This window comes from Athene noctua, chromosome 4 (genome assembly GCF_965140245.1).
Source record: "Athene noctua chromosome 4, bAthNoc1.hap1.1, whole genome shotgun sequence".
Classification (NCBI taxonomy): domain Eukaryota; kingdom Metazoa; phylum Chordata; class Aves; order Strigiformes; family Strigidae; genus Athene; species Athene noctua.
Genome location: NC_134040.1, coordinates 85,230,344 through 85,256,908, shown reverse-complemented (window position 1 = coordinate 85,256,908; position 26,565 = coordinate 85,230,344). Strand labels below are relative to the sequence as shown.

The 26,565-nt window shown below is 42.0% G+C and overlaps 1 protein-coding gene across 5 annotated transcripts in view; it reads left to right on the top strand.

The window, feature by feature from the left end:
- WDFY3 (WD repeat and FYVE domain containing 3) overlaps nucleotides 1-26,565 on the top strand; it is a 180,353-nt gene that overhangs the window by 105,437 nt on the left and 48,351 nt on the right. For 4 of the 5 annotated variants that reach the window (XM_074905929.1, XM_074905926.1, XM_074905927.1 and 1 more), the window contains 14 exons: nucleotides 574-805; nucleotides 3,453-3,553; nucleotides 4,624-4,842; nucleotides 9,127-9,308; nucleotides 10,765-10,996; nucleotides 13,824-13,984; nucleotides 15,047-15,158; nucleotides 15,564-15,754; nucleotides 17,194-17,346; nucleotides 20,269-20,342; nucleotides 20,445-20,606; nucleotides 21,992-22,086; nucleotides 23,549-23,669; nucleotides 25,201-25,418. In XM_074905929.1, the coding sequence (XP_074762030.1) occupies nucleotides 574-805; nucleotides 3,453-3,553; nucleotides 4,624-4,842; nucleotides 9,127-9,308; nucleotides 10,765-10,996; nucleotides 13,824-13,984; nucleotides 15,047-15,158; nucleotides 15,564-15,754; nucleotides 17,194-17,346; nucleotides 20,269-20,342; nucleotides 20,445-20,606; nucleotides 21,992-22,086; nucleotides 23,549-23,669; nucleotides 25,201-25,418 (2,253 nt within the window). The remainder of the gene's footprint in view (nucleotides 1-573; nucleotides 806-3,452; nucleotides 3,554-4,623; nucleotides 4,843-9,126; nucleotides 9,309-10,764; nucleotides 10,997-13,823; nucleotides 13,985-15,046; nucleotides 15,159-15,563; nucleotides 15,755-17,193; nucleotides 17,347-20,268; nucleotides 20,343-20,444; nucleotides 20,607-21,991; nucleotides 22,087-23,548; nucleotides 23,670-25,200; nucleotides 25,419-26,565) is intronic. The other variant, XM_074905925.1, reaches the window with a different exon arrangement.

The window sequence follows — 26,565 nt, the reverse complement described above, 5'->3', positions numbered from 1 at the left end:
TTATTAATAGGGTATTAATAGGGAGAAAGCAAACAATGAAAATTGTGAAAATGTGAATCTGAAGATTTTTTAACCGAGGAAAGAGAAGGCAAAGCTAACTTCTGAATACCACAAATTATATTAGATTTCCTAAGCTAAGTTTACCGAGCCTTTCTGCTTGTTAGGAGCTCTGAGGTTTAGCCCAGGGTTACTGCATCTGAAAAACACAGAGCTTTTCCTGCCTGTTAAGTCAGGTAGCAGGAGTGCATCTGAAATGGAGCCTCTGCCAGATGGAGACTTTCCCAAAGTTAGGTAATGGGATGGCCTCTTGGCTCGTTCTTTTGGCTTTACCACAGACTTGCTGTAATACCTTGCACAAGACGCTCGTCTCCCTGCCTCAGCTGAACATTTCTATAACGAGAGCAGTACGTTCCAACTCGTAATCTTCTGAGAGGCTGAACGAGTCGATGCTAATTGGCAGTTCAGCTATTGCCAATTCAGCTATATTGGAAGCAGTGCTTGAAAAGTCCAGATGAATAGCCCGAAAATGCCTCCCTTTTGCAATGCTGTGTTGTCTCTCGGCTTCTACTGTAGATAGCATGGTTACCTCAATGGAAGGTCTGGGTTCTGACAGCGTCTTCAGTTTGCATGAAGACAGCCACTATCGGATAAGCAAGAGCCTGCTCAAGCCAGCAGAAGGGAGCACAGTACCCCTGACGAGAGTGAAGTGTTTGGTCTCCATGACAACCCCACATGATATCAGGCTTCACGGATCATCGGTTACGCCAGCATTCATTGAGTTTGACACCTCTCTCGAAGGGTTCGGGTAAGGTCTTACGCTGCTCTCATACCACACGGGGCACAGCGCAACGTTTCCTTACTTTTTCCTTCCAGAGAAATACTTGTAATTTTTAATGGACCATTAGCAAACCAGAAACAAATGCGTTTTTTTCAGAAAAGGAATACCACAAGCCACATAAATTTCCACTCTGCCATTTATTAATGCCTTAAAACCAAATGCTTGCTTGCTATGTCTGAAAGTGGAAGTAGGTGCATTCTAAATGCTGATAGTACCTTCTCAGTTCTGCCTTTTAAAACGAAGGAATGCCAACATACCCTTGCAGAAATGCATTAGTTGCTAGGACTTACGTGCGACATTTAGATGGCTCAAATGCTCTGAAACCCACTTAAAATTGCTGAACAACCTGGAAATGTGAAAGTGGGCAAATCAGAAATAGAGGTAGAGCAGAGAAGGCAGCTATGTTGAGTCCAAATAACTGGAAAAAATTATTATTAACTGGAGTTGTAGCCTGAACAGAATGCTTTTCTAATTTTTTCTTTTAGCACACGGTATCATCTTCACTTACTGTTTTCCTTTCTCTAATTAAACACCTGCTGAGTGAGGCACTTTATGAGGATAATGTAATATGATTTAACTTGACTGTTCAGAAGATGAAAACATGACACCGTTCTCAGCATCTGCTTAACCAAAAAGATAAAACGTTTTCTTTATAAAAATGAAATAAACCTCAAAATGCTCATTTTGTTCTGTGCTGAGGGATAAAACCATCTCAAATTGCTGTAAAAATTCAGACCAATAGTATAAGGTATTCCTTAACTGCTTGCAGACTGGTCCAGAGCCACAGAGGCTTGCAGGTAGGCGGAAAGGCACTATCTCAGAGAGGGCAGTGTGGTGAGGTACGTGCAAGTCAGGCAATTGTGAATGACACCTCAGATGATAAGTAATTGTTTAGAATTTCCCAGAAGCTTGGTTAAAACCTTAAAAACTCTGACTAGAAGCTTTATGAAAAGGTTTCCAGTGACACAAACCACCAAAAAGGAGAACGGCTGTGAAGCCCAAAAGACTGACAAATTCCGCTATGATGATATTTCTTTCACTCTCTTTTTAAAAATGATTGTGTGAGGAGGTAGAAATGATCTGTTCTCCAGAGCTGTATCACAGTTTCATAAAACCCAAAACAGCTCCACCTGACAGAATCATTGATCTTGTCTTTTTCTTTCCAGACCTAATATTTATACTACTGTCTGTCTTAAATCTCTGTTCTGAGGTGGCCTTCAACAGAGCCACCTGCATCTTAGTGCACTTGTTCCAGTTTATTTGGGATGACTGGTCTGAGAACAGAGTCCAGCCTGGATATTTGGGAGCTCTGCTGGTCTGTGTTCTCTTCTCAGCTTTGCAAGCCAGGATGAAGCACCCATTTTGCATTTAGTCTTCATATCCGATATAGTCAGGGACAGACTTTTCTTTGAAAACAAATGGTGCTCAAATCTCAGTTCTACGTCCTTCATAAGAGAAAAGAAAATGTTTGGGATCTAAGGAGAACTTGAAATAACCCAGCAAAATTAATTGCCACTGCGGTTACTCCAGATTTGTAGGTGCTGGTAACGTGTCCAAAAGTAATCCACATAACGCAGCTATGACTTCTTGTAATTTCAGCAAGTCGCCTAAGAAAGCTGCTGTAATCAATAGAAAAAAATTTAAATGTTTTTGGTCTCTTTTCAAGTGCCAAGGTATTTCATGAATTTAACAGTTGGTAGACCCTTACAAGTTACCTGCTTAGAGAGAACGTGCTTCTAACAGCACTGACCGTGGGGGATTCACCCAGAGAAGAGTATCTTCCAAGAGGGAGGAAGCAGTATGTAAGGAGAACTATAATCAAAAGAAAGATAGCAGTGACCAGAACCACGGACTGCTGTTGCTTTCAAGACAGATGGCTGAGTTAACTCTTTATAGTTTACTTGAGAACAAAATAACTCCTAGTTCTGTCAGGCAGCTCAGCTACAGTTTACTTAAACTAGCCTACTCAAGTGTAATGTCAAGAAAATTCTTCAAGTGGCAGAGCCATCATTTTGCCTCCAGAAGGACAATCTACACAAACTGGAAGCTGAACTCCTGTGGGGTTTCACTGCACCTTGGGTAGGCTGGTCACTGAAACCATCAGGGCTCTTAAAATCTATCAGTACCTGGGGGGAGGTACTGCTCCTATCTGTTTCCACTGTGGACACTTGTAAGGACCAAATGTAGCTAGTTTGGTGAAATGCCATTGCTGTGAGAGTGTACATATTTAAAGTAAAAATAACATAGTATGCAGTTACCAGATCCTTTGAATATTTAGCTAATCCAGTCTCTAGGAGTGTCCAGAACATCTCGGAGGCTGCAGTGAGTTACGGTTGCCCACAAGGGAGCATCTTACGCTGTGGAGCCACGTTGGCATGTCTCGGCACCTTTGCACCAAAGATGTATGCTGCCAGAGCTCTTTGCACTGGGGATAATTCAGCCTCACAGGGAGAAATTGTGAGAATTCGCTTCTACTTTAAATTAATATGTACAGTCAAGGAGAGTGATGCTGTGCTTACGGTATATTTTCCTAGGCTATATTTTGTTTGTATTCAACTCCAGCTATACTGACTTTCATAAACTCTGTTTTTTTTACTGGTCTTCTGTTTAACAGCTGCCTGTTCTTGCCAAGTTTAGCTCCTCATAATGCACCTACAAATAATGCCGTTACAACAGGACTTATTGACGGTGCAGTTGTCAGTGGAATTGGAACTGGTAAGTACTCGAGTATGACCGTCAGCAGCATTTTGTATCTGATGTTTAGTTGTCTTACATTTCTTTGTTAGCCATGAAGTGATAGTATGGTGTTGGATGCTGTGCACTCATCACTGAGAACTTCTTGTGTCTTTTCCTGCGTGCGTGTTTCTTTTTGCCCCCAAGTCAGTGAAAAGCAATGTAAAATACAAATGTGTGATTGCTGTAAAATACAAGGCTTTCAGCAGAAGATTAAACTGTAATCAAGAGAAGCGGATGAATAATGAACCTGGATGCATTAAGTACAAATTGAGGTAGTAGTGTGAAGAACTTAGGAAACGTGGAATGAATTGTAATGCTGTGCTTGTGGCTTTGTTCTGCTGAATTCTTGACTGAATTTATTACAGGTGCAGATACACACATAATCACAAAAACTCCATCTAAATTGTTTGCTATCCCTTATATTGTTCACTGTAGACTGTTCACCCTACAGGAATCTGGCGTGCTGCGGGGCTAATAGAACGTGATCACTTAGATAAAATGTTAACTCTAAAAACTAAGTTGAAGGTTTACTGCAGTAAGACAGAATTCCTGTTAGACGGTTCTTGAGGTCTGTGAGCTCTTTGTTCTGTGGGAGCACCCCAGGAGATGAAATGGGGTCAGGTGTATGCGGTGGAGAGATCTTCTTCAACAAAGGCTTCTTCAACAACTCGCACCTATGGAAGAAGCATCTCATCGTTCTGTTGGTGGTTTTGGAGGGCCTGATCCACTTATTCTGTCTAGGGAACTGAAACTGAGTTGTTCTGAACAAGCACAGCTCCAGAGTTGATTTTTGGTTTTGGAATAGGAGGGAATAGTGTGCAATTCTTGCTTTGTTCTGAAAGAAACCCCTCTGAGCCAGCTTTATGTGTTTTTTTCCTCCAAGCTTGAGTCAAAAATGAAAGAAGTAACATTGAAGTCCATGAAAGAAAAGTTTGAGAAAGCACAGCCAGTATCAACTGAGCTGATACGAAAAAAGGAACAGGAACAAGTCGGTATCCCAAGTACTAGCTACTGCAGCTATATAATGGGCTTTCGTTTTTTGTTTCTAGGTGAAAGATTTTTCCCACCGCCATCTGGTTTAAGCTACTCAACTTGGTTTTGTATTGAACATTTTAGTACGCCTCCTAATAACCATCCTGTGAGACTTCTTACTGTGGTGCGGCGTGCAAACTCCTCAGAGCAGCATTATGTCTGCCTTGCCATTGTCCTCTCAGCAAAAGACCGATCACTGATTGTTTCAACTAAAGAAGAATTGCTTCAAAATTATGGTAAGAATTGTATTTTGTCATCGCTTCATCCTGACAGTGTTACGGGGATACAACAGCAAGTGTATTTTAAACCTGGTATCTAGAAGAATTGTGTGTGATGGAACTTTAGTTGCAGCTTCACCAGCTCCTAACGGGTTTTGACAATGGAAAAATGCAAAATGTAAACATTCATTTAAAATTAAGAAGCTTTTATAATTTCCAAAGATGATATTTGCATATAAGGAAAAATTTTTGTCAAAATCACCAGTGCTACAGATTTAAAGGAGGGATTCCATCATTGGTTTTGGAAGGGTTTTGCCTTTATCTGATATTGTTCATTTTAGACATCATCTCTTGAGGTGCAAACGTTAACTATCTTTGCTTTGAGGTCTGGAAATTGTAAACTAATGGGCTGTGAAGGCTTTTTCAATCTGGGTAGTCTCAGTGCTAGAGGCCTATGTGAAGGCGCTCAGTCATTCACTTCATGTTTTAATACTGTGACCAGTTTTCAGGAAGAGTTTGTAGCTTCATGCAGCATCTGTGATCAGAGGTGGAATTTCAGGAGGTGCAAGGAAGATCGAAGGGAAGTTGGTGAGGCCAGTGAATTTGCTAGAGAGCACTGTCAGTGTGGCTGGGGGCTTCAGGCTTAGCCATCTGCCATCTCCTGCCTTGTCCTCCACCGGAGCCTCCAAAAATGGTCAGTTTTGACAAGCCATTTTTGCACCGTGGCTGTGGAGGAGCTGAGAGGAGCAGGGAGCCCTTCTGCACATGTTTCAGGCTTGGCTCTTTACCAGACCAACACACTGGGTTACAACTGCTTACCAAAAACCTGTTCCTGCTTCTGTTCTTTCCTTTTGAGTAGCAGGCACTAATAAAGAATTTATACAGCTGTTATTATTTAAAAAAAACCCCAAACAACAAAGTAGACTGTTACAGAATATTCCTGATATTCAGGATATTAAACTGTTATAGAATATTCCTGATATTCAGGATACAGAATATCCATGATAAATGGACATTCACATCATTAACTGCAGTAGTTTCTCAAAGTAGAAGTCAGGTTCAAAACCTAAAACCTGGGAGCTGAAGACCCATAGTATAAGGGAGGAGCTAAGCTTCTTAAATTACAAAGGTACTGACAGCACTTTCTTTCTCAGAAGACTGAATTCTTATAAGAGAGAATTGAGTTTATCTTCCTATTAATTGCTTTAGCCTGCACTGGAGCTACAGATTGTATGTTATTAGTTTGTAAGCCACTGTTATCTAAGTCTTTAAACGAGATTGGAAGAGGCTTTGTCAGAGAAGATCTGAAAGTCTCTGACTACGAAGACTGTTTTTAGTTGAACGGGATGCTTTTGCTTTACTGGAGTGCCACCCTGTCGTGGCTGAGTCGTAGTTGGTGGTGAGCGGGTAAGTACCTGAAGAACTGAGGTGACAGGCCCACCAGCACGGGGACTGGAAGTGCTGACAGTCTGTTGTAAGAATAAGTGGGGTGGTTTAAGGATCCTTCTTGTGAGCGAGAATTGTGCTCAAAGGTGTCTGGCTGAGGAAAAGATCTTGAGATTATTTTTGTATCTGAACCTTACAAGTTCCAAGTACTTGGCTTTTATCTTTTTCCTTGTGCTGTTTCTAAAGAAATGAGTGTTCTCCCAGTGCAGCTGGGGATTAGTGGTTTTCTTTTCCTTCAATATGAAAGAATGAAGAAAGATCTGAAAAGCTCCTGTTTTCTGTGGAAGCGTTCACCGGTGGAGCGTTTTCAAACTTTGTCTTTTTTTCTTTTGGGGGTGGGGGGGCAGGGGCAGGTTTCAAGCAGAGTGTGGGTCATTCTGTTGTGTGGTGGAGCATCTAACGCACCTGCAAAAACTGATCATGCCCTCTGGTGTGAAGCCAAAGGATGCCTTCTAGAGAGATGAGGAAATCGTGTGCTGAGAACGAAAGTGTATTTTAACATCCAGGAGAAGGATTCAGCACCCATTAGTGAAAAAAGACCTGGGAAACGCTTGAAGTGTATAGGTGGGTGAATTGGGGAGAGGTGGTCAGCAGCCTGTGGCATGCAGCCCTTGCGGAGAGGCAGGGAGTGAGTTCCTCTGGCCCTGTGTCTGGAAGGCAGGCAGCCCTCTCCGACTGCTCTCTCCGCTGGTGCGAGGGCGGCTGATGGAGCTGTGGGTGCAGCTCTCCCCACCCCACCTCGTGGCAGCCCCACGCCCCAGCTCCCCTGAGGGTACACTGAGGGGAGGGCAAGGGCGACTTGGTGCTGAAGGGGAACGGACGAGACAGAATCCCAGAATCATCCAGGTTGGAAAAGCCCTTGGAGCTCCTCCAGCCCAACCATGACCCTCCCCCTGACCGTTCCCAACTCCCCCAGATCCCTCAGCGCTGGCTCAGCCCGACTCTTCAACCCCTCCAGGGATCCCGGGGACTCCCCCCTGCCCTGGGCAGCCCATTCCAACGCCCAACAGCCCCTTCTGCACAGAAATCCTTCCTCAGAGCCAGCCTGACCCTGCCCTGGGCAGCTTGAGGCCATTCCCTCGGGGCCTGGCGCTGGGGCCTTGGCTCCAGAGACTCACCCCCCCTCTCTGCCCCCTCCTGGCAGGGAGTTGCAGAGGGCCAGGAGGTCTCCCCTCAGCCTCCTCTGCTCCAGACTGAACCCCCCCAGTTCCCCCAGCCGCTCCCCAGCAGACCTGTGCTCCAGACCCTGCCCCAGCTCCGTTGCCCTTCTCTGGCCACGCTCGAGTCATTCAATGGCCTTTTTGGGGTGAGGGGCCCAACACTGAACCCACTCATCAAGGGACGGCCTAAGGTAAAAAATAAATCCAGTAAAAATTGCAATTCCCCATAAAATTGTCTCAGTGGTAGGCTCCGTTCTGGTTGTTCACTTCCCTTCAACAACCCCAGTTTCCTCAGCCGCTCCTTGTATGACCTGTGCTCCAGACCCTGCACCAGCTTCCTGGCCCCCTGTCTCCCCTTGGAGACATTGTGAAGTCCTCGTTTTGACTTGGGCAGAAACGTCTCAGCCCTGAGTTTAATTTTCCTTAGAACTGCAAAACAGGGAAGAAGCCACCATGCTGAGGCTTGAGTTACAAGTACCCTGGTCTGTCCTTGATGCGTGTCTCCCTAGCCAGACATCGTGTTTGTGGCTTTTATCAAGGGGAAAAAAAGTCTCAGGCTTTAAACCTCATCTTTAATTTCACTTATGCTTTGTGATTTAGCATGATTCTGATGCAGATGCTTTGAAAGCCAATCTGTACTTGTATCTACTTTTATGTGTGACCTAACTGTTTAAGCAAGGTAGTGGCAAGCTTATAGTGAGTGTCTGTGGCCAGGTGCTGTCGGGGCAAGAGGGGACTTCTGTGGGAAGAGCCCAGGGCTGCCACATGCCAAACAGGGCCAGATTTGGCCAGCTCTGCAGCAGCCCCCCTTCTGTGGGACACACAGCTGAGCCCAGCAGCCAGGCTGGGGACACCTCTGGGAAGGCACCATGAGAGAGAGTGAAACGCAGTGAGGAGTAAGGGGGGAAAACGCCCTGAGGGCACGTAGGTGAGAGCAGAGGGAGAGGAGGGTGCACTCCAGGCACCAGCACAGAGATCCCTTGCGGGCCCTGGAGAAAACCACAGCGGAGCAGGTAGTGGGGCCTGTGGAGGAGGCCACGGAGGAGCAGGGAAAACTGGAAGGAGGATGTCTGGGAAGTACGGGTATCTTTCTCTCCACAGTGTGAGAAAAGTGGTAAAAATAGCTCTGTAGGTTTGGAGAGACATCTTCTTATTTCTTGCTGGCTACTGCTGTGAAAACCTTTTTAGCAAAACAACAAAAGATCCTTCTGTGACTTGCATGGTAGCATGAGAAAGTCAGAACTTGAGCAAACTGGTCGTTTTAGCTAAAAAATTTTCAAAGAGAAGGGAGAAGTAAAATGTAATTATCAAAAGTCTAAAAGTATCCAGAGAGTTTTCTTAGAGAAGAATTAAAGCAAAAGAAGGAGACACCTGTTTTTGAGACTACCAAACCTTACAGTAGTTTGTTAACATGCAAGTATTTAGGGACGTTCAGTGACAATTTGGTCTGAACACTTTCTCAAATCTGATTGCATTCTTTCAGTTCTTGTGATTAAAGGCCTAAAGTCATTCTTGTTAACTGTTTGACTTTATTCACATCTTGGTAATTGTCTTTTTGTTAACTACATGCTATCTAAAAATTTGGCTCTAATGTATGGCTGTAGGTTGTTTTGGGTAAAGTCTAATGACGCTTTTTGTGTTTTAAGCTTCTTATAACATTCCTGCTGGTGCCCACTAACCAGTACTTTTCCTTTAGTTGATGACTTCAGTGAGGAATCATCATTTTATGAAATTCTTCCCTGTTGTGCCCGTTTCCGCTGCGGTGACCTCATTGTGGAAGGCCAGTGGCATCACCTGGTTCTGGTCATGAGTAAAGGCATGCTCAAGAACAGCACGGCTGCGCTCTACCTTGACGGACAGCTTGTTAACACTGTTAAGGTAAAATAAGTGTTTAAATCCTCATCATTACTGGTCAGAGTAATTTCTCTCTTTCTGTGTGCCTGTGCACAAAAGTCCACCCAAAACAAACCAACACACCCCTTCCCCCTAAAAAAACAGCAAAAAACTGAAACCAGCAAACAAAAAACCACAAATGAGGAGCCTTGCTAAAAGGGGTCTTTGCTCACTACACAGCTCCGAGCCTGCTCCTGTTAAGGGGAGAAGATAAGGAATGCTTTCTCAGGCATGAGCAGTAGTAACACTGAAGTGAAGTGGATGTGTTGCATTGAGTGTGAGGCAAGTGTGTGGCACGACTGTGCTGTTGACTAGATTAATTAGAAGGATCATAAAAAGAATTATCCCAGGACCGTGTACCAGATCTAACTTTGACTAATAGGGGGATTACAGTGTAAGACAGCTTTGCCAATTTCTGCGGGTTGTTCCTTTCCCAACCCTCTGGCCACCCCAGAAAAAGCATCCCTGTGTCAGTGATAGCCACCAAGATGTCCAGTGTTGTTATTAATTGACTGTAGATGAAACACATTTACTTGTAAAGGTCAAAATTTTGTTGCTAGGTGAAAGAAACTGGGAGGCCAGAAGCAGAGAGCAGTGAAAAGCACTGTGGACCTGTCCACTGAGCACAAAGTATTCCTGCCCTGTAACAGATAACTGCAGAGCATTTGGCATCTGGCAGGTGTGGGCCTTAAGGGGGTAACCTCAGCCTGGTGTGAGGTGTAAATTAGCTGTACTGCTGTGGATAAAACAATATTTTGTCTTTCAATGTTTACCTTTCAGTATTCCTTTTGCAGAAATAGGACTATAGTAACTTGTTATGCTAATAGCTGTAAGACATGAGCATGTATCTAGCCATCTGTCTGGCCATACGTGACCACATTCAGTAGCTGGTAACAGAATTTTTACAAGGTGGATAGAAAATGCCCCTGAGATTGTTATTGTCATATATAGGCCAACATCTTACTCCTGTATTTGTTCTGTTCCTGTCTGAAAATCTTATCAGACTGAGTTCATCACGTTTGCACTTTAGCTTGGAGCAGTATCATTACCAAAGTCAGGCTTTCACTGGCTGAAAAAAAAGAGGAAAAAGAATGCAAATTTATGAGGTCGTCTTACTGCTTTTGCAAAAAATAATGAGCGTCACAGAGCACCATGTTTTTAGAACCAAGATACAGCCTCGCTCTGTAGTGTTTTAAAGCACTGAACTTGCCTGTCCTCATCCTGTGCTTCCATACACACCTTCATCTTTTGAAAGCCACTTCTGATCTCTGCATTTACCTTCTGTTTAAGGTTCTTCACTGACGTTCGTATCTGTATGGTATCAGAATTACGTAGCAATCATTCCATATGTTCCCTGGTTTGCAGAACACTTTCCCGACTTCCTGATCTCCCTGTTTTCTTTGCTCTCTCAATAACTTGGCTGTGTTTTTCTCCCTTGCAGCTTCACTATATTCACAGTAGTCCTAGCGGGTCTGGTTCTGCCAATCCACCTGTGGTCAGCACTGTTTATGCCTACATTGGCACGCCACCCGCACAGCGCCAGCCCTCTTCCTTAGTGTGGCGCTTGGGCCCTACGCACTTTCTGGAGGAAGTTTTGCCTGCCCCAGGTATTAGCACCATCTATGAGCTGGGACCAAATTACGTCGGAAGCTTTCAAGCAGTATACGTACCATGTAAGTACAGTTCACGTGGCAGCTAGTAACTTGGCCTGGCTGTAGTGGAATCTCGTGTGTGCGTGTTGGCAGAAGAGGTGAGAAGGGAGAGTATGTGGGAGCAGCAAGGAAAGGGTAGCTCTTCGTAGGAAGAAGATTAGTAGCTGTTATTGAAGAGAGTGTTGGGTTGACACAGCGTTTAGGGATAGGATGTATCTGAGAACAGTCAGTGCGAGGTTAATGGTTGGACTAAATGATCTTCAAGGTCTTTTCCAACCTAGGTGATTCTGTGAAATCGAAATTACTCCTTTAATGTGCTTCTGGTAGTTCTTGTACTGAGATACAGAAGTGCTTATATTCCTCACTTTAGTTTTAACCGACTTAGAAATGCTTAAAGCTGTCATTATTCATACGGTGCTTTATATTTATCCGTAGAAGGTGAAGTTGGAAAGGCGTTTTAACTTGTCAGCTTCTACTGATAGCACTCATTTGCAAATCTGCAATGTATTCTGTACTTTAAACGTAGCTGTCTTGAAATGTCGTTGTTTATAGGGCCTAAATAGGTCAACTGATAAAAAATTCAAACAGGGAGAGATTGTGGTGCATCAAAGAGTCTTTAAGCATTCGTTGCGAGCAAATATGGGCAATTCTATTCCATTTTTAAAGGGTTCTTGTTTGAAATGCAGGGGAGTACAACATAAAAAGATGTGAATAACCTTGTTAGAGATGTGTGCCCATAGCCCTGTTTTTAAATATTCAGACAACGGATTCTTCATCAGCTCTGGTAAGGTGCACTGTCACTAGCTAGATTTTCCTGTTCTGTAGAGCTCCCTGTCCAGTTAGAGCACGTCCTCACTAACATCAGTATTATGTCAGAAGATGCTCTTTGCTTTACCTGGCCATCACAGGGCTGTTCCGTGAGACATAAATAAAAATGGGAAATGTATCAAGTCGTCTTGTCCTTCCATTGTCTTTCCCCATGAGGAGCTCTTCTGGAGAGAGACTGTCACCAGCTGAAGGAAGGAGGCAGTGAATGCTGAGGGTGCTAGGAAAACGAAAGTATGTACAGGGAGTGCCCAGTCTTACTTTTCATGGTGAAGTCTTTCCCTAGAGTGGTGGCAGACACCCTCCACCCCCCCAAATGTAGATGATGATTGGGCTGTGAAAAAACAAAGTATCGTGAAAAAGAAGGTAGCTTTCCTTGCCCATTCTGAGTGAAAAACGTTAGGGAATTGAATTTTGTCATGTACAGATCTGTGTCATGTACTTGCTTTTTTTGACAGCTAGACAAACCTGGCAAGCAACTCAGGATTTAGGTATCTGCAAGGCAATTAAAATTTCTCCTGGAAGACGTTTTAACTGGTGGTGTGTAACTTTAAGTACTGAATTAGCCAAAGCAAATTCCGTGAACGTGAATTTGTTCATTCACTTCAGAGAATTAAAAGATCTTCATGCCTTTATGCTAAGGGCACATTCACCAGGAATCCCACAGTAACTTTAAAAAATGCTTTATTTCTTAATGTGCTGACCCTTTCCAGTGTGGTGGTGTATTTCTCCCGCACAAGCTTTGCTCAGTTTGTTGTATTTCAGGAGTGGTCTGCTCCAGGACTTGGCCCCTCTTTCCAAAATGCTTGTTCTTCCTTAATGTGATGATTATTCGTGGGAATCCTGGAGAAGAGAAGAGCTCCTCTAGTCTTTCACTGTTGTCGTTCACAGGGAAATTGTGTCTGACTTGCCATTGGCCCATGCAGTGCTTCTTTCGGAAGTTTTGTCCCTGTTTTCAGTGACCAAGATTGCTATCTTCTGAGAATTTGTACTGTGCTTAAACAAAACTAAAAACTTGATACTCTTTAAGTCTTGGGAAGACCTCTCAGAGAGCAGTTACTAGTTCAGGAGGAGGAATTCGGAGGAATGTTCTTGGGGCATCCCTGTGAGCAGAGAATTCGATGAGGATTTAATTTATGGGGAAAGCAAGACTTCTTAAGTGAGACTCGACAGGAACTAAACCCTAGTTCAACAAATCATGTAGACACCCAGCTTCTCACTCGGTTCAGGGTCAGGCGAGGAGTCTGCACGCTCTTTAAATTCCGTTAATGTGTTTCACTGGAGTTGCAGACACCTTTTGACCTGAAATGAGGACGCAGAAATGAGTCTCTGTGTTGAGGCTTGAGGTGCTGAGTTTTGCACGCTTCCTCTGAGCGTTGTAGACAGCTGTCAGTCATAGTGTTTGCGGTGCCTCGCATGAAGCATCCGTTTTTGGAGCAGTGGGTACAAAATAGTAAAGCTACGGTTAGATATTCTCTTTGATGCCTGGGCCTTTTGGTCTTTATTCAGTCTTGCATCTCTTGTACCATTCTTGAAGGCGTTTTTTCCTGGCAAGCCATTGTATAAAGCCTGTTGTCACAGGCAAAGATGCAGACATACCAAATATTTCTCTGGTTTAGATTTGTTTTTCTTCAGGTTGGAAGGGAAGTGAACAGCCCTTAGGCTCTATGCAAATTGAGTACAGGCATACTGTTGCCTTCCAAAAATTTAGATGAGGAAGCACCGCGTATTCTATTGCTTGGCCAAGCCACAGGCTGCCAGCTGCCATATTGTAGACCTCCTTGAAAGGAAATGTTTGCTGTGTGGGGCCCTTTTATTTAAATAGCAGAATTATTCCACGACTCTCATGCTATGGAACTGCTCTGCGGTAGAGCAAGTACACAAAGACAATATCACATCTCAGCTACTTGTAAAACCTTTCTTCTGTACCTGTTCTGCAGTATCGTTTGCTTAAGACTTTGCTTTTGAAACTGGAATGAAAAGCAGTGCTATTACTTAAGTGAACTTTTGTTTTGTCTTTAAGGCAAAGATTCAAAGTCTGAAGGAATCAGCCCGTCTCCAGTATCTTTGGTACCAGAAGAGAAGGTCTCTTTTGGTCTCTATGCGCTGTCGGTTTCTTCATTTACAGTGGCAAAAATAAGGAAAGTTTACAACAAGTTGGATAGTAAAGCTATTGCCAAACAGGTATGATGGGAAATGAGTTGCTTAATGTGTGCTACTTGTTTGTTCTTTTAACTTCTTTCAAGGCAGTTTGCTCAATGCAACCAGGAACAATAATGTACTTCTCAAAAAGAGTTGCCCATAATCATTTTCGTGTTTTAAAAAAGTTTTTTAAAAGTTGAGGGAAATTGCGCTCCTAGATTTTATTCGTGTTCTTGAAATTACTAGTAGCTATGTATCTTAGCACCTTTTGGAGGTATTTTGGCTTTTTAATATAGATACCAGTTTTAATCCTGTTGAAAAACAGTCAAGATTATGTCATTGAACAGCATTTCTCCTGCTGCATATGAACAAAGCGGATAGCTTAGTCCTCTGGCTGTGATTTAGATTTGGAAACAAGAATATTGCTTTACATTTTTCTTCAAAGTGCGTTAAAAGTCAGTGAATTATTTATTCAAAGGACTATATGTGAAGAAAGGCCGAGAGTTGGGGCTGTTCAGCCTGAAGACGAGAGGGCTCAGGAGACCTTACTGCAGCCTTTCAGTACAGACAGGGAGCTTTTACAAACACAGAGGGACTTTTACCAGGGCGTGTAGTGACAGGACAAGGTGTAACGGTTTTAAACTCAAGGAAGGTGGATTTAGTGGGTGTAAGGATGAAACTTTTTATGATGAGGGTGGTGAGACACGGGAGGAGGTTGCCTAGAGAAGCTGTGAATGCCCCATTCCAAGGTTGGGTGGTGGCTTGAGCAACCTGATTTAGTGGAAGATGTCCCTGCCCACAAGAGGAGGGTTAAGCTAGGTGATCTTTAAAGGTTCCTTTTAACCCAAACCATTCTGTGATCCAGTGGGTTTACTTTTAAAGTTAGATTCATCTTCCTTAAACTTAAACCTTAAACCTTCAACTTCCTTAAATTTAAACTTAGACTGGAGATTTCTCTTTACTTTAGAGAATGTCTTAATGACTCTAGCATAGTTCTGTTTAAAGTTACTCTTTATCACAGGAGGAAAATACACAGGTTATATTCAGGCTTCTGTAAAAAACCCTCTTCCCTCTGTCTCCTGCTGTTTTTCTCGTTTCATTCAGCTGGTGATTTCTTCTCATGAAAATGCCACACCGGTGAAGCTGCTACATAACTCGGCGGGGCATTTGAATGGACCAGCGCGCTCCATTGGTGCAGCCTTGATAGGATATTTGGGTGAGTTGAGTACTTGAAAATTATTGTCTTTAAAAATGACTAATTACTTGTCAATAAGAACTTAGGTCTAGAAGATAAATGATGTAATTGATGAATGTTAATCATACATTGTTAAATTTAATTGATGTTTCTCTATTTTAAGGACATACTATTATCTTTTCTACTAACATGGGATGCTTGTTTCAGTTCATACGAGTTATCATTATGAAAATATACTTTACCTTAGGTCGTAAACTATTTTCCAGTGCAATATTTCTTTCTCGTCCTCTTCTGAGGTGTCACAGTTCTTCTAGTGGGACTCTTTTCATAATTCAGGCAATACTAGAATGCAAATTACTTGCATGTATTCATGATGATTTCCTACAAGAAATAGAGTTGACTTTATTTTCTCTTGTCTATGCTCAGGTGTAAGAACATTTGTCCCCAAGCCTGTTGCCACTACACTGCAGTACATTGGTGGAGCTGCTGCTATTCTGGGACTTGTAGCCATGGCATCAGATGTAGAAGGGTTGTACGCAGCTGTGAAGGCCTTGGTGTGTGTGGTAAAGAGCAATCCACTAGCCAGCAAAGAAATGGAAAGGATCAAAGGTTATCAGGTATCTAAGAAATGTCTTAAAATGGAGCAGGCTGATTGAATTTCACTGTCTGTCCTAGTAGTTTCTGTGGAAATTCCTTGTTGTATTGTGGTAACCTGAGTTTCTGCTCTTAATTTTACTGAGCTCTTGGGTGAATAGCATAAATGAGTTATTTCAGATGGCTTTTACAGGAGAGTATGCAGGGTTTTGCTAAGCAGTTGTGCACGTTCAGCTGCTCTGCTGAAACTGAGCCTTCCTTAATAGCAAGGAAGAGCACAACTATGGCACTTAGATGAATCTTTTCCTGTGATTGTGAACCCACCCCTGCAAGCCTTGGGAGCTTCTGTCTGTGATCTGCCAGCGAGGGAGGAGGACAGGGACACATGAAGAAAACCAAACAAGTGGGTTCCTAGAATCATTATTTTGAGGAGGCTGCACAGGCTTTATAGTTAGTGATGCTGTTTGCTTTCAAGCTGAAGACTTCTTAATTCTCCATCAGGATGGGGAAAATGCAAACAGTTATGCAGAAGGATTGGTTGACTGACTTGAAAAGATCTTCATGTGACCAGTGCCTTTTACATTTCTCATGAAGACTGCTTTGCTGAAACAGAAAGTTCATGCTGTGATTTAGGCAGTGTATTTGCAAACCTTGTCATGCCAGTGGCTAGTGTAGTTACCTCAAAACATATTACCATGTAGCCTGTTAGAGACCTTGGCTTACTTGCGCCATAAGCAGTCAGCAGATCATCCCATATGATAACCCCACATTCCACTTGTATTGACCTCAGCAAACAGCATGGCTTGAGAGCGATTCCCAGGAATCGGTGTGCCTTTAGTAATGCTTCAAGGAGGATGGTGAAGCTAGAGGTCAGTATGTTGAGAAGACAAGAAACAGTAATAGTACATCTGGCAATTTGTTCTTTCCCAACCCAGACTATAAGAAGTTAGAGCAGAAGTGAGGACTGAAAGGAGGACATCTTTGGTCATGCCTACGGCAACAAAGTGTAGCAAGAAAAAAGAAAGTCAGGCTTATTCAGATTTCTGTTGTCAAGGCTGCCTTTCCCCGGTGCCAGAATACCTCTCATCTGTGTGTGCAGTACTCTAGGGGTGCTCTAGTTAAGTCTGCCATGTCCAGGAGCACAGCTCTCTGAGAATGCATCATGTCTTAAACTGTGACCGACTACCGAGAGCTCAGGGCGACAGGGTGTGTGTGTGCCTAATCCTCAGGGCCTGGATACTGTCTGAAGTGTAGAATGGATGTTTTCGGAGCTGTAGGGCCTCCTTTTCTGATCACCCATAATGCCACTTCCAAGGTTTTTCATCAAGAGCCTCAACTATCAGACATACTCTAAGGGACTTCTCAGAAGGGACACAGTCATTTCATCCATGCTTCTTCGTGCTTAGACAGCATTGCTATGTGTTCATAGGATACTAATTCCTTTTCTGTTTACTTGTTCAAGTTGCTGGCAATGCTGTTAAAGAAGAAACGATCCCTTCTGAACAGCCACATACTCCATCTGACCTTCTCCTTGGTGGGAACTGTCGATAGCGGACATGAGACTTCCATTATTCCAAATTCTGCTGCCTTCCAGGACCTGCTCTGTGATTTTGAAGTATGTAAAGCTGCACAGAAGAGTGAATGATGATGCTGGGTAGTGATTAAGTCAGATGCTGATAGCATACCTTAAATACTGAACAGCAGCAAACTAGGTTCTCATCTGAGAACTTAGTATTTCAAAGATGTAGTATAGCAAAGCAGCTGAACAGCAAGATTAGTGGTAACTTCCTGCTGAAATGGCTTGAATTTCTTTTAACGTGGGTGTTCTACTGCAGTACTTACCTTGAGGTATGGAAGACTTACTGAAAATAACAGGAGGTGAACTTTAAACATAGCACATAGAAGTCACTTCATCATCGGCACGAGAGAGATCTGGAGGGGCTGGAGCGAGGGCAGAGGAGGGCAGCGAGGCTGGGGAAGGGCTGGAGAATCAATCCTGTGAGGAGGCAGGGCAGGAGCTGGGAGTGTTCAGTGTGAGGAGGAGGAGGCTGAGGGGAGCCCTCATCCCTCTCTGCAGCTCCTGCCAGGACATTGCAGAGAGGCTGGGGCTGGGCTCTGCTCCCAGGGGATCAGGGACAGGACAAGAGGGAACGGCTGGAAACTGCCCCAGGGGAGGCTCAGGCTGGGCAGGAGGAGAAAATGTTTCCCAGCAAGAGTGGTCCGAAGAGTGGAACAGGCTGCCCAGGGAGGGGGGAGTCCCCATCCCTGGGGGGGTTTCAGGGCCGTTGGGATGAGCTGTGGGGGATGTGGGGTAGGGGAGAACTTTGTAGAGTCGGGCTGAGGGTTGGACTCGGTGATCCCGAGGGGCTTTTCCAACCTGAATGATTCTGTCTCTGTGTCCTGCAAAGTTAATAGTAAGGCAGTTCAAATTCTGCTTGCACAATCTGGAATATTGAAGGGTCATTTGTTAAACTGAGGAAAGTAAAGAAGTTCTAAAGAAATGCTAATGTAGTAGGGGCTGATGAATGATGTACAGAAATGATGTACAGAACTCATCACTTAGCATTTACTCTTTTCACATGATCTGTACCTGACACAGACTCAGTAGAAGTATCCTGATTCTCATAGATGAAAATAAATAAATAAATAGAAATACTGTTACCACTGCTAATCCACCTGTAAGATACTGACGTAACAGCACAAGTCGTCTTGCACAAATGGCCTTATGGAGTTATCCGTTTCCTTTTTTTAGATGTCTATTTGAGTATTTTAGAGCACTCCTGGAAACTTTATTTAAGGGTCTTGTATATAAAAAACCTAATTTTTTCCCCTCGCTGCTTAAAATAGGCTTTATTTTAATAACAAGGCCAGTTGATTTTAACTGCTTTTTTGAGATCTTAAAGGTCTTTAATGCTCCCCCCCCACCCCCCAAGATCAACAATACGCTATAATTATGGCACAAAGAAAGAGGAAATGAAAAAGGCAGACCTGAACCTTTGTTGTTTTTTTTTTTTTTATTTTAGTGGAGTTATAATACAGAAGAAATTTGTCACACACCAAAGTTTCCTCATTTTTTTGAGGTGTAACGTTAAAACTAGAAATTGTTTGTGCCATGCCTAAGCAAATTCTTCAGTATCTTGTGACTCGTTATTCTTTAACAAAATGTTTCAGTGACAATAATGCTCCCTTTGTGCTCACACAAAATTAAACATGGATTTAATAGAAGTTACTACATCTTCAGGACGTAATATTGGTGGTAGAGGTCTTAAGGTAGATGAACTGTTTAGCAGAGAGAAGACTGAATCACAGCTCAGCTCCTTTTATGGGGAAGCATGAATTCTGCTGAAAAATGCTCTTATCCCTTCCCCCCCCCCTTTTTTTTTTCCTTTGCCCCCTCTCCCTTCCTTTTATCTCTTCTTTTTTCTTTTTTTTTTTTCTTTTCCCTATAAATGAACCAGCTGAGAAATTTCACCAATGGTGTATAGTCACTCAGGCAGCAACTACTGTACAGATGATCCAATTTCATATTGTTTCATTCATGTCTCTTTTTTTTTTTTCCCCTGAAGACCAAGAACAGCTGGAGAACAAATACACTTAAGAAACTTAAAAAATAAAAAATGTGCAAGTAATAGGTCTGTGAGTCACCAAGAAGAAACTTTCCAAAAGCCTTAGTTTTTAGCTTTTTTCAATTATATGTTTTATTTCTGTATTCAGAAATCAGTGACCCAAATATTTCACTTAAATTGGATAAATTAGACATTCTTGTGCTAAACAGGGAAATGAAAAGATTTGTTCTGATCATTTGAGATTATAAGATTAGAAGAAAAGCAAAAGCTAGAAAGCTTTTTATTTAAGCCGGTTTTATACACCAGAGTGCAAGTATTAATTATGCTTTGTTCATTAGCAAGTGAATTTTAAGATTTGCAGCTATAACTGTGAGTTTTCTGGCTTTTATGTCTTTTATTATTCCTATTGATTGAACAATTGATTTATCTTTTTGTAGACGATCTAAATCATTTAAAATGGTGTGCAAGAAAAGCTGGGTAAAAATAAATTTTTTTTAAAAAAATCGAAGTCAGGAAAGACATTGAGTTTAATCTTGGCAGAAGACAGTAAGTTAATTTTACAAAGAGAAAATCTTCACTTAAGCCAAATAAACTTAACATGGCATTTCTAATCAGCCCTTTAAACCCCCGTGACTTCTTTGGAGTCATTGCGCCATCTGTTTAAAGAGAAATTCCAGATAGCGTGTAACTTTTTTGTCTAGAACTCTTCTTAAGAAAAGTTTCCAGCGTGATACTCTTACAGAGAATATGTTTGGTACCAGTGTGCATTTCTTTAGTCTGAGTAAGTCTATTTAATACTTCCCTGAAGTTGAAGAATAAATGGTTGAGCTTTAGAGCACAATGGCCAGGTAAATAGTCATGTAGACAAACAGTTTGAATCTCTTCAAGCTTTCATAACCTTTGGTATATTAATATCAGTTTCTGATCTTGAAGTGAATTTTGTAGGTGACGTGGTTTATTCTGTGTTTCAGGTCTGGCTTCATGCACCCTATGAGCTTCATCTGTCATTATTTGAGCACTTCATCGAACTTCTTACTGAGTCGAGGTATGAGGCGATGCCAGCCTAGTAATGAGACTTACAGGATTAGGTAATATGGAGAGGATGCTCCAATTTTAAACTGCCACCTCCTTTCTTTCCTTCTTCCAGCGAAGCGGCAAAGAACGCCAAGTTAATGAGGGAATTCCAACTCATCCCAAGACTGCTCTTGACTCTTCGAGATATGTCTCTGTCCCAGCCTACTATTGCTGCGATTAGTAATGTGCTGAGCTTTTTGCTTCAAGGCTTCCCTAGCAGCTATGACTTGCTCAGGTAGCCCACACCTGTGATAAATCTGTTTTTCTTGGTTTTATTATGTTGGTGAAAAATACTTAATGGTCCTACTGCTGTGGAGTAACATGAAATGCTCAGGTACTGGATTTTTTCTCTAAGAACTAGACTGAACTAGACATAGGCAGTAATTTTGCTAGTGCCTTGATTTGCATATTAAATTCAGTTTGTATCTAAAAAGGTATGACTGATTATGAATGATTAAATGGGCTTAATGTTCTGCAGGCGTGAAGTGAAGGTGCTGTGCTGCAGCTCCGTTGTTCATGTGAAGCACTCTAAAATGCCATTGAATATTACTTGAGATGGAGTATAACAATACTTGTGGTTAAAATGCAGCTTTGATTGCTCTCCTACGTGAAAGGTTTAGTTCAAGGTTTTTTTCTTAATCATGACTGTGTAAAACATTGTTTAAGGCTGACAGGTGTAGTACTATTAATTCTGATTGAAAGTTACAGAAATAATTCATACATCCAGGAGTATTTGAAATGCTTTTAAACGAGTTCAGCTCCTTGATAACTTAATTTTACTTGTCTCCCATTTCATTATAATGGCAATGGATAAAATATTGCAGGGCTTGGGAGTTCTTTGCATATGAGTGGTCATGTTTTCAGCTTCTCACTTTTAAGTACAATTAAAGTTATCAGAAGCATCAACCTGAACATCCTACCTGTCTTGGTTTTAATTGTACAGGACAAAAAAATTATTCAAGAGTAAAACCATTGATTTTATGCTTAAATAGTTACAGAGCAAATTGTAGAATGCCTGTCTAGGTGTTCTGTGTTCTCCTTCCTGGAAAAAAAAATGAAAAATATTGCATAACTAGGGGAAGTTACACTAGCTAGGGACCATTTCAGGTTAGTTCCAGAGGAAAGAGGAATATACTGCATTTCCTTTCTTGGAGTAGCACATCATCATCTTACCTTGAAAAACCATGACCTTGTGTTACATCACCTCAAGCTGTAGGCATGAAATGTTATACCAGAGTCAAGTAATTGCTGGGTCTGACGTAATACTTGTTCAGCTGTAATGGTTTGAGAATAGTGCTTTGTTCTCCTTTCTTTAACTTGTGGTGTTCCTTTTACTAGGACTTGGTGGTATCTTCCAGTTTCCTTTCTTGAATCCTAGCCTCTTCAGAGTCCTTTACCTGCAGACTTCTCTGCAAAGGTTCCATTAATTACTACATGTTAGTTTGTTTTGGCCAGTAACTTTAGATGGAGAGCATTTTCCTCAGTCTTCAGATGTGAGAAAGTTAACTCTTTTGGGTATCTCCCTCTCACTAGTGTTGGTTTTAGATTGAAAGTGAATTATTGATAGATAAGAGTACATCTGTCATGTCAACAAATGATGTTTTTTCTGTATACACCAAGGTTTGGACAGTTCATCTCTTCCACTTTGCCTACATTTGCAGTCTGTGAGAAGTTTGTAGTCATGGAAATAAACAATGAAGAAAAGCTTGACAGTGGTAAGTGATGGCTTGGAAGCAGCAGCAGAGAAATAACTTTGTGATCTGTACCTAAATATGCAAAGTGTAGAAATAGCATCGTTAGCAGTATTGTAATTTTGTTACAACCTGCCTGCCCGTTAGTTGTGGTCCTCCAGTTTTCAGTATTGGGTGCAAAGCAGTGCCGAACCCACGTACTCTCCTTTTGTTTTCTGACATTTAACATTGCATGGTTTTGTTCTCTTTCCTCCACTCGCTCCTTCAAATCAACTGTGCATCTCTGCTTTTTTCTGGGGAGAGAAAAAAGACAAAAATGGATTACTAGGTGCATCTGCCCCCCAGGTGTGGAGGAAGTGAAAGAATTAACTAAGAGATAGTTAACTAGTTATTTTGCTAGGCCAAAAAAAAAGTTTTACTGTCCTTCAAGAATGCTTATATTGAGTTGTTTTGAGACCATTTCTATCCTTGTTTTCCTAAATAGAAAAGGCTTATGCAGTTGTGGTTTTGATCAGTCTGAACAGAAATGGTTTAGCCCTGCAGTGGATGTCACCCAGATGACTGGAAGAGAGTCCCCAAAGATCCTGTTTCTGCATCTTTTGGGAAAATCCTGGTGCACAGGGCCAAGTGAGAGTGTTCCTGCTTTACAGTTACCTTTATTGGCCTGCTTTCCTCCAGAACAAGGCTTAGACAGTCTGCACATTCATCATTATCCCCCCGTGCCTCTCCTGTTCCTTCTGAATACTTTCACTTATTGTGGTCTCAAAGATCATTAAATTCGAGCGTTTTAGTAAAAAAAGAGGGAGTGGGTATTGGAGAGTGATACAAAGTGTTGTTCTTGCTGCAGGCCAGCCATGTTTTTTTCCCAGGCTAACCACAGTCTTCAGTGCTTTTTGCCTACCTGGGGGATGGAAGAACCTTGGGGAGAAATTTAGGCTGGGGCAGGAATGGAGAAAGAAGCTTTTGAGGCAAAGAACATGAGATTTTTACATTACTGGCCTTCACCAGTTCTGCTGGATTTCTGCCATAGAAGATGCTTTCTGTTTGTGTCTGGGACTTGTGCACAAAAGCTTGGCCCAGAAAGGGTCCATTTATCTGTCTTGCACGCATTGCCTCTGTTGTGATTTTCAGGGTTTTTTTAAATAATGTGAAAACATGGTCCTTCTTTGACAGCATTAGGTGCAGTAAGAGGGGTTCACAAAAGAACTGTGAGCTGCATGTATGGGCTTGTTTACAGTAAGTGTGTTTTTCAACTGGTGACGAATTTGGGGATCCATTGAAAGAAAAGGAAACTAATATTTCTCCTGTTTCGTAGATTTGGAGGGAGTTGGGACATAGCAGATTTTTTTCTTGGGATTCCACCTACCTCCCTTCCTGATTGCTTAGTGCAAAAATGCATTTGCTTACAAATAGCCTTTAAAATATCTGAATTCCAAAAGCCTAATTTTGCCTTTTTTTTTTTTTTTTTTTTTTTTTTAATGTTCAGGAACAGAGGAGGATTTTGGAGGACTTGTTTCAGCTAATCTTATCCTACTGCGGAACAGGCTTTTAGATATCCTTCTGAAACTTCTATATACATCTAAAGAAAAGACAACTGTTAATTTGCAGTAAGTACAAAAAAAACTTGAGGTAGAGAAAGGATATATTTTTTTTTTTTTTATTTCAAGGGGAGAATTACAGAGCCCCCATTCAACTCACTAGTTGTATTGAATCATTTTATAGGAACTATTGAATGTTTTATGCAGACATCACTGAATTAGCTTTGGATATGCTGGCAGAAATGGAATGCATGATTGAGTTGTACTCTGTCAGTTGTGGTAGCAGGAACGATACTACTAAGCAGATGCTGGTATAACTAATATTAGTTCTTTCAGCTATTGCATTAACTGAGTTTTGTTTCAAACCTCTAAAAATATTTTAAGCCTGTGATTGACAGCACTAGTAGAAACTTATGCTTCAAATTAGGAACAACAGAAGTAAATATCAGCAGGAGAGGAAAATGCATAGTAGATTTGGGGGATGATTGCTTGCTGCTTATTGTTACTTTATAGAAGAAAAGTAGCATGTGTAAAATTTTTGGGTTTTAAAACTGAGCCACAGAGGGTCACAGGTGAGTAGGATGCAGTGGGAACAAGTGTGGATGTCTGGCTACTTCGATTTTTTTAAAGTTTTGTTGTCTGGAGAGCCAGTTCTGCTTGCCCCACGTACTTCTTGGTGCTGTTTTCTCATAACTTCATGTGTGGCTATAGAGAAAATCTGTTGAATGAGAAAACCTGGGTTTTTAGAGAAGCAGGATAGTCAGCTTCTCAGTTGGTTAAGATCAAATGGCTTCAGTAGGGGTTATTGTTAGGATCATTGACCCTAGAATGCCCCTTAGCTCCTTAAAATTGCACGTGAGGGAAGATGACACTATAGTTCAACGAGGCACTAGAATCATATGGTGAGTTGGAGAAGAGCCTGTGAACACTGTCAGGTTAGACCTTGACAGAATATAACTTCCAAGCACCTGCCCAGTAGGCTGTACTGAGTCTGCTGGAGGGATTTTGTGGCTGTATGGCATATGTGCATTATGTGGTGATTGACTGAGCCTGGGTTGATACACAACCCAAACCTGTTTCAGCTTTTCAGTAATACTGCTTTCAAAAAACAAACAAACATAGTCTTTCAAACATTCCCAAGCAGCTCTTTCTTTAAAAAAAAACCCAAACCAAATAACCTTTGTTTTTTAATACCAGTTTATTCAAAAGGCTTGTGAAAACTCTCTACCTATGTATGGCCTAACAAAAAGCATTTGGAAATTACATTTGTGGACAGATTTTTCCAGTTCAGCATTCCACATTTATTCTGAAAAGCGGCAACTGGAGAAATCTCATGCAATGGAATAGTGCCAGGAGCTGTATTTAGTCTTTCTGCTAAACAAACACGCTGTATGTGTTCCATTCAACAAGATTTGGTGAGCAACATTTCTTGTTGTGTAGCAAAGGATTCAGTGAACTCTTTTATAGATCTGAATTTTCTCTGATCTTGAAGTTTGCCCTGTAGAGGGGCACAGTGATTTTTGATATCTAGTAGGAAACTAAATGATGTAAAACGTGACTACTCTTTTTTTTTTTTTTTTTTTTCCCCCTCTTTAATTAGGGCTTGTGAAGAACTGGTCAAGACACTGGGTTTTGATTGGATTATGATGTTTATGGAAGAACATCTGCATTCCACCACGGTCACAGCAGCCATGCGAATTCTGGTGGTCCTGTTGAGTAATCAGTCCATCCTGCTGAAATTTAAGGAGGGCCTCAGTGGTGGAGGCTGGCTGGATCAGACGGATTCTGTCCTGACTAATAAGATCGGGACTGTGCTAGGTACGGCCTCTCAGCCCCCTCCTCGCTCCAGGGTCGTGGCGGGGCACCCCCAGCTGGGGGGTGCATCCTTTCTGTTACTGCTGGCTGGGCTGCAGCCGGATGGCTCTGCACTTCATTTTTCTTACAACTAAGAGTTAGATTTCCTAGGCCGAAGGGAGTGGTTTTACAAAACTGCCCTGCCGTTGACGTTACGCAGAGTTCATTGTAGTTCAGTATTACCCCCTCATCTGCATGAAGCCTGTGTAGCTAATTGGGGTTCTGTTACCATCACAGTAAGGTTAAGTATGTCCCTTGGGCAGGCACATCCGAGCTAGATGCAAACGTAGCATAGGAGTATCTTATGAACACAGCAATTAAAGATTCAATAAAATTTACTTGTTTGTTTGCTCTGACTCGTTAGAGCATCATGCAGTGTTAGACCTGAGCTGCTTTGTCTGGTGAGTTCTGTGCCAATTAGATTTACCTGTTTGGATTTTTGCTGTCTTGGGAATTTCTGTGTTCACAGTATCATCTCAGCTTTTCTTTTCCTCTCCCCCTCCTGCCTTATGCACACACACACGCTTGCACCCTCTCTCTTATTAAAGACTTTCTGTGCAGGATCTTAAAGCCTCATTTATTCAGGTTATCAGACCTTTCCTTTACCTCGTGTGAACTAGAATTCAGTGTATAAGGTGTTAGAGCTACAGGACCCATTTTGAGCATCTCTAAGCTGCCTGAAATAACTGATGTCAATTCTCTGTAGAGAGGTGTAGTGGCGATTTCCCATGGACCTGGTTTTTTTAGTCAAAATAATATTGCAGTTTTCAGATGGATGTCCATTCAGACCCTGATGCAAACCCATTGACACTAAGTGGGAGTCTTTCATGAGCTTGAGTAAGCTTTAGGTCATGTCAGTGGTATTAATAGTATTTAACTGTTGTTCCTAAAATGGCTGTAGAAGGAGCCACCTCTCTGTGTTGCAGCAGTAAATGATCAGTTTCTGTGCTAAAAAATTTTCCAAATTGGTTTATTATAAGGAAAAAATTGTGAAGTGTTGTTGAAGTGATCTTCCTTCAGGAAGAGGGCTTTTTCTGAAATGAAAATACAAAGTCCATTTGTTTTTCTGCTTTGTCACTTTGAAATCTATCAGAGTACCTTACACTATCTT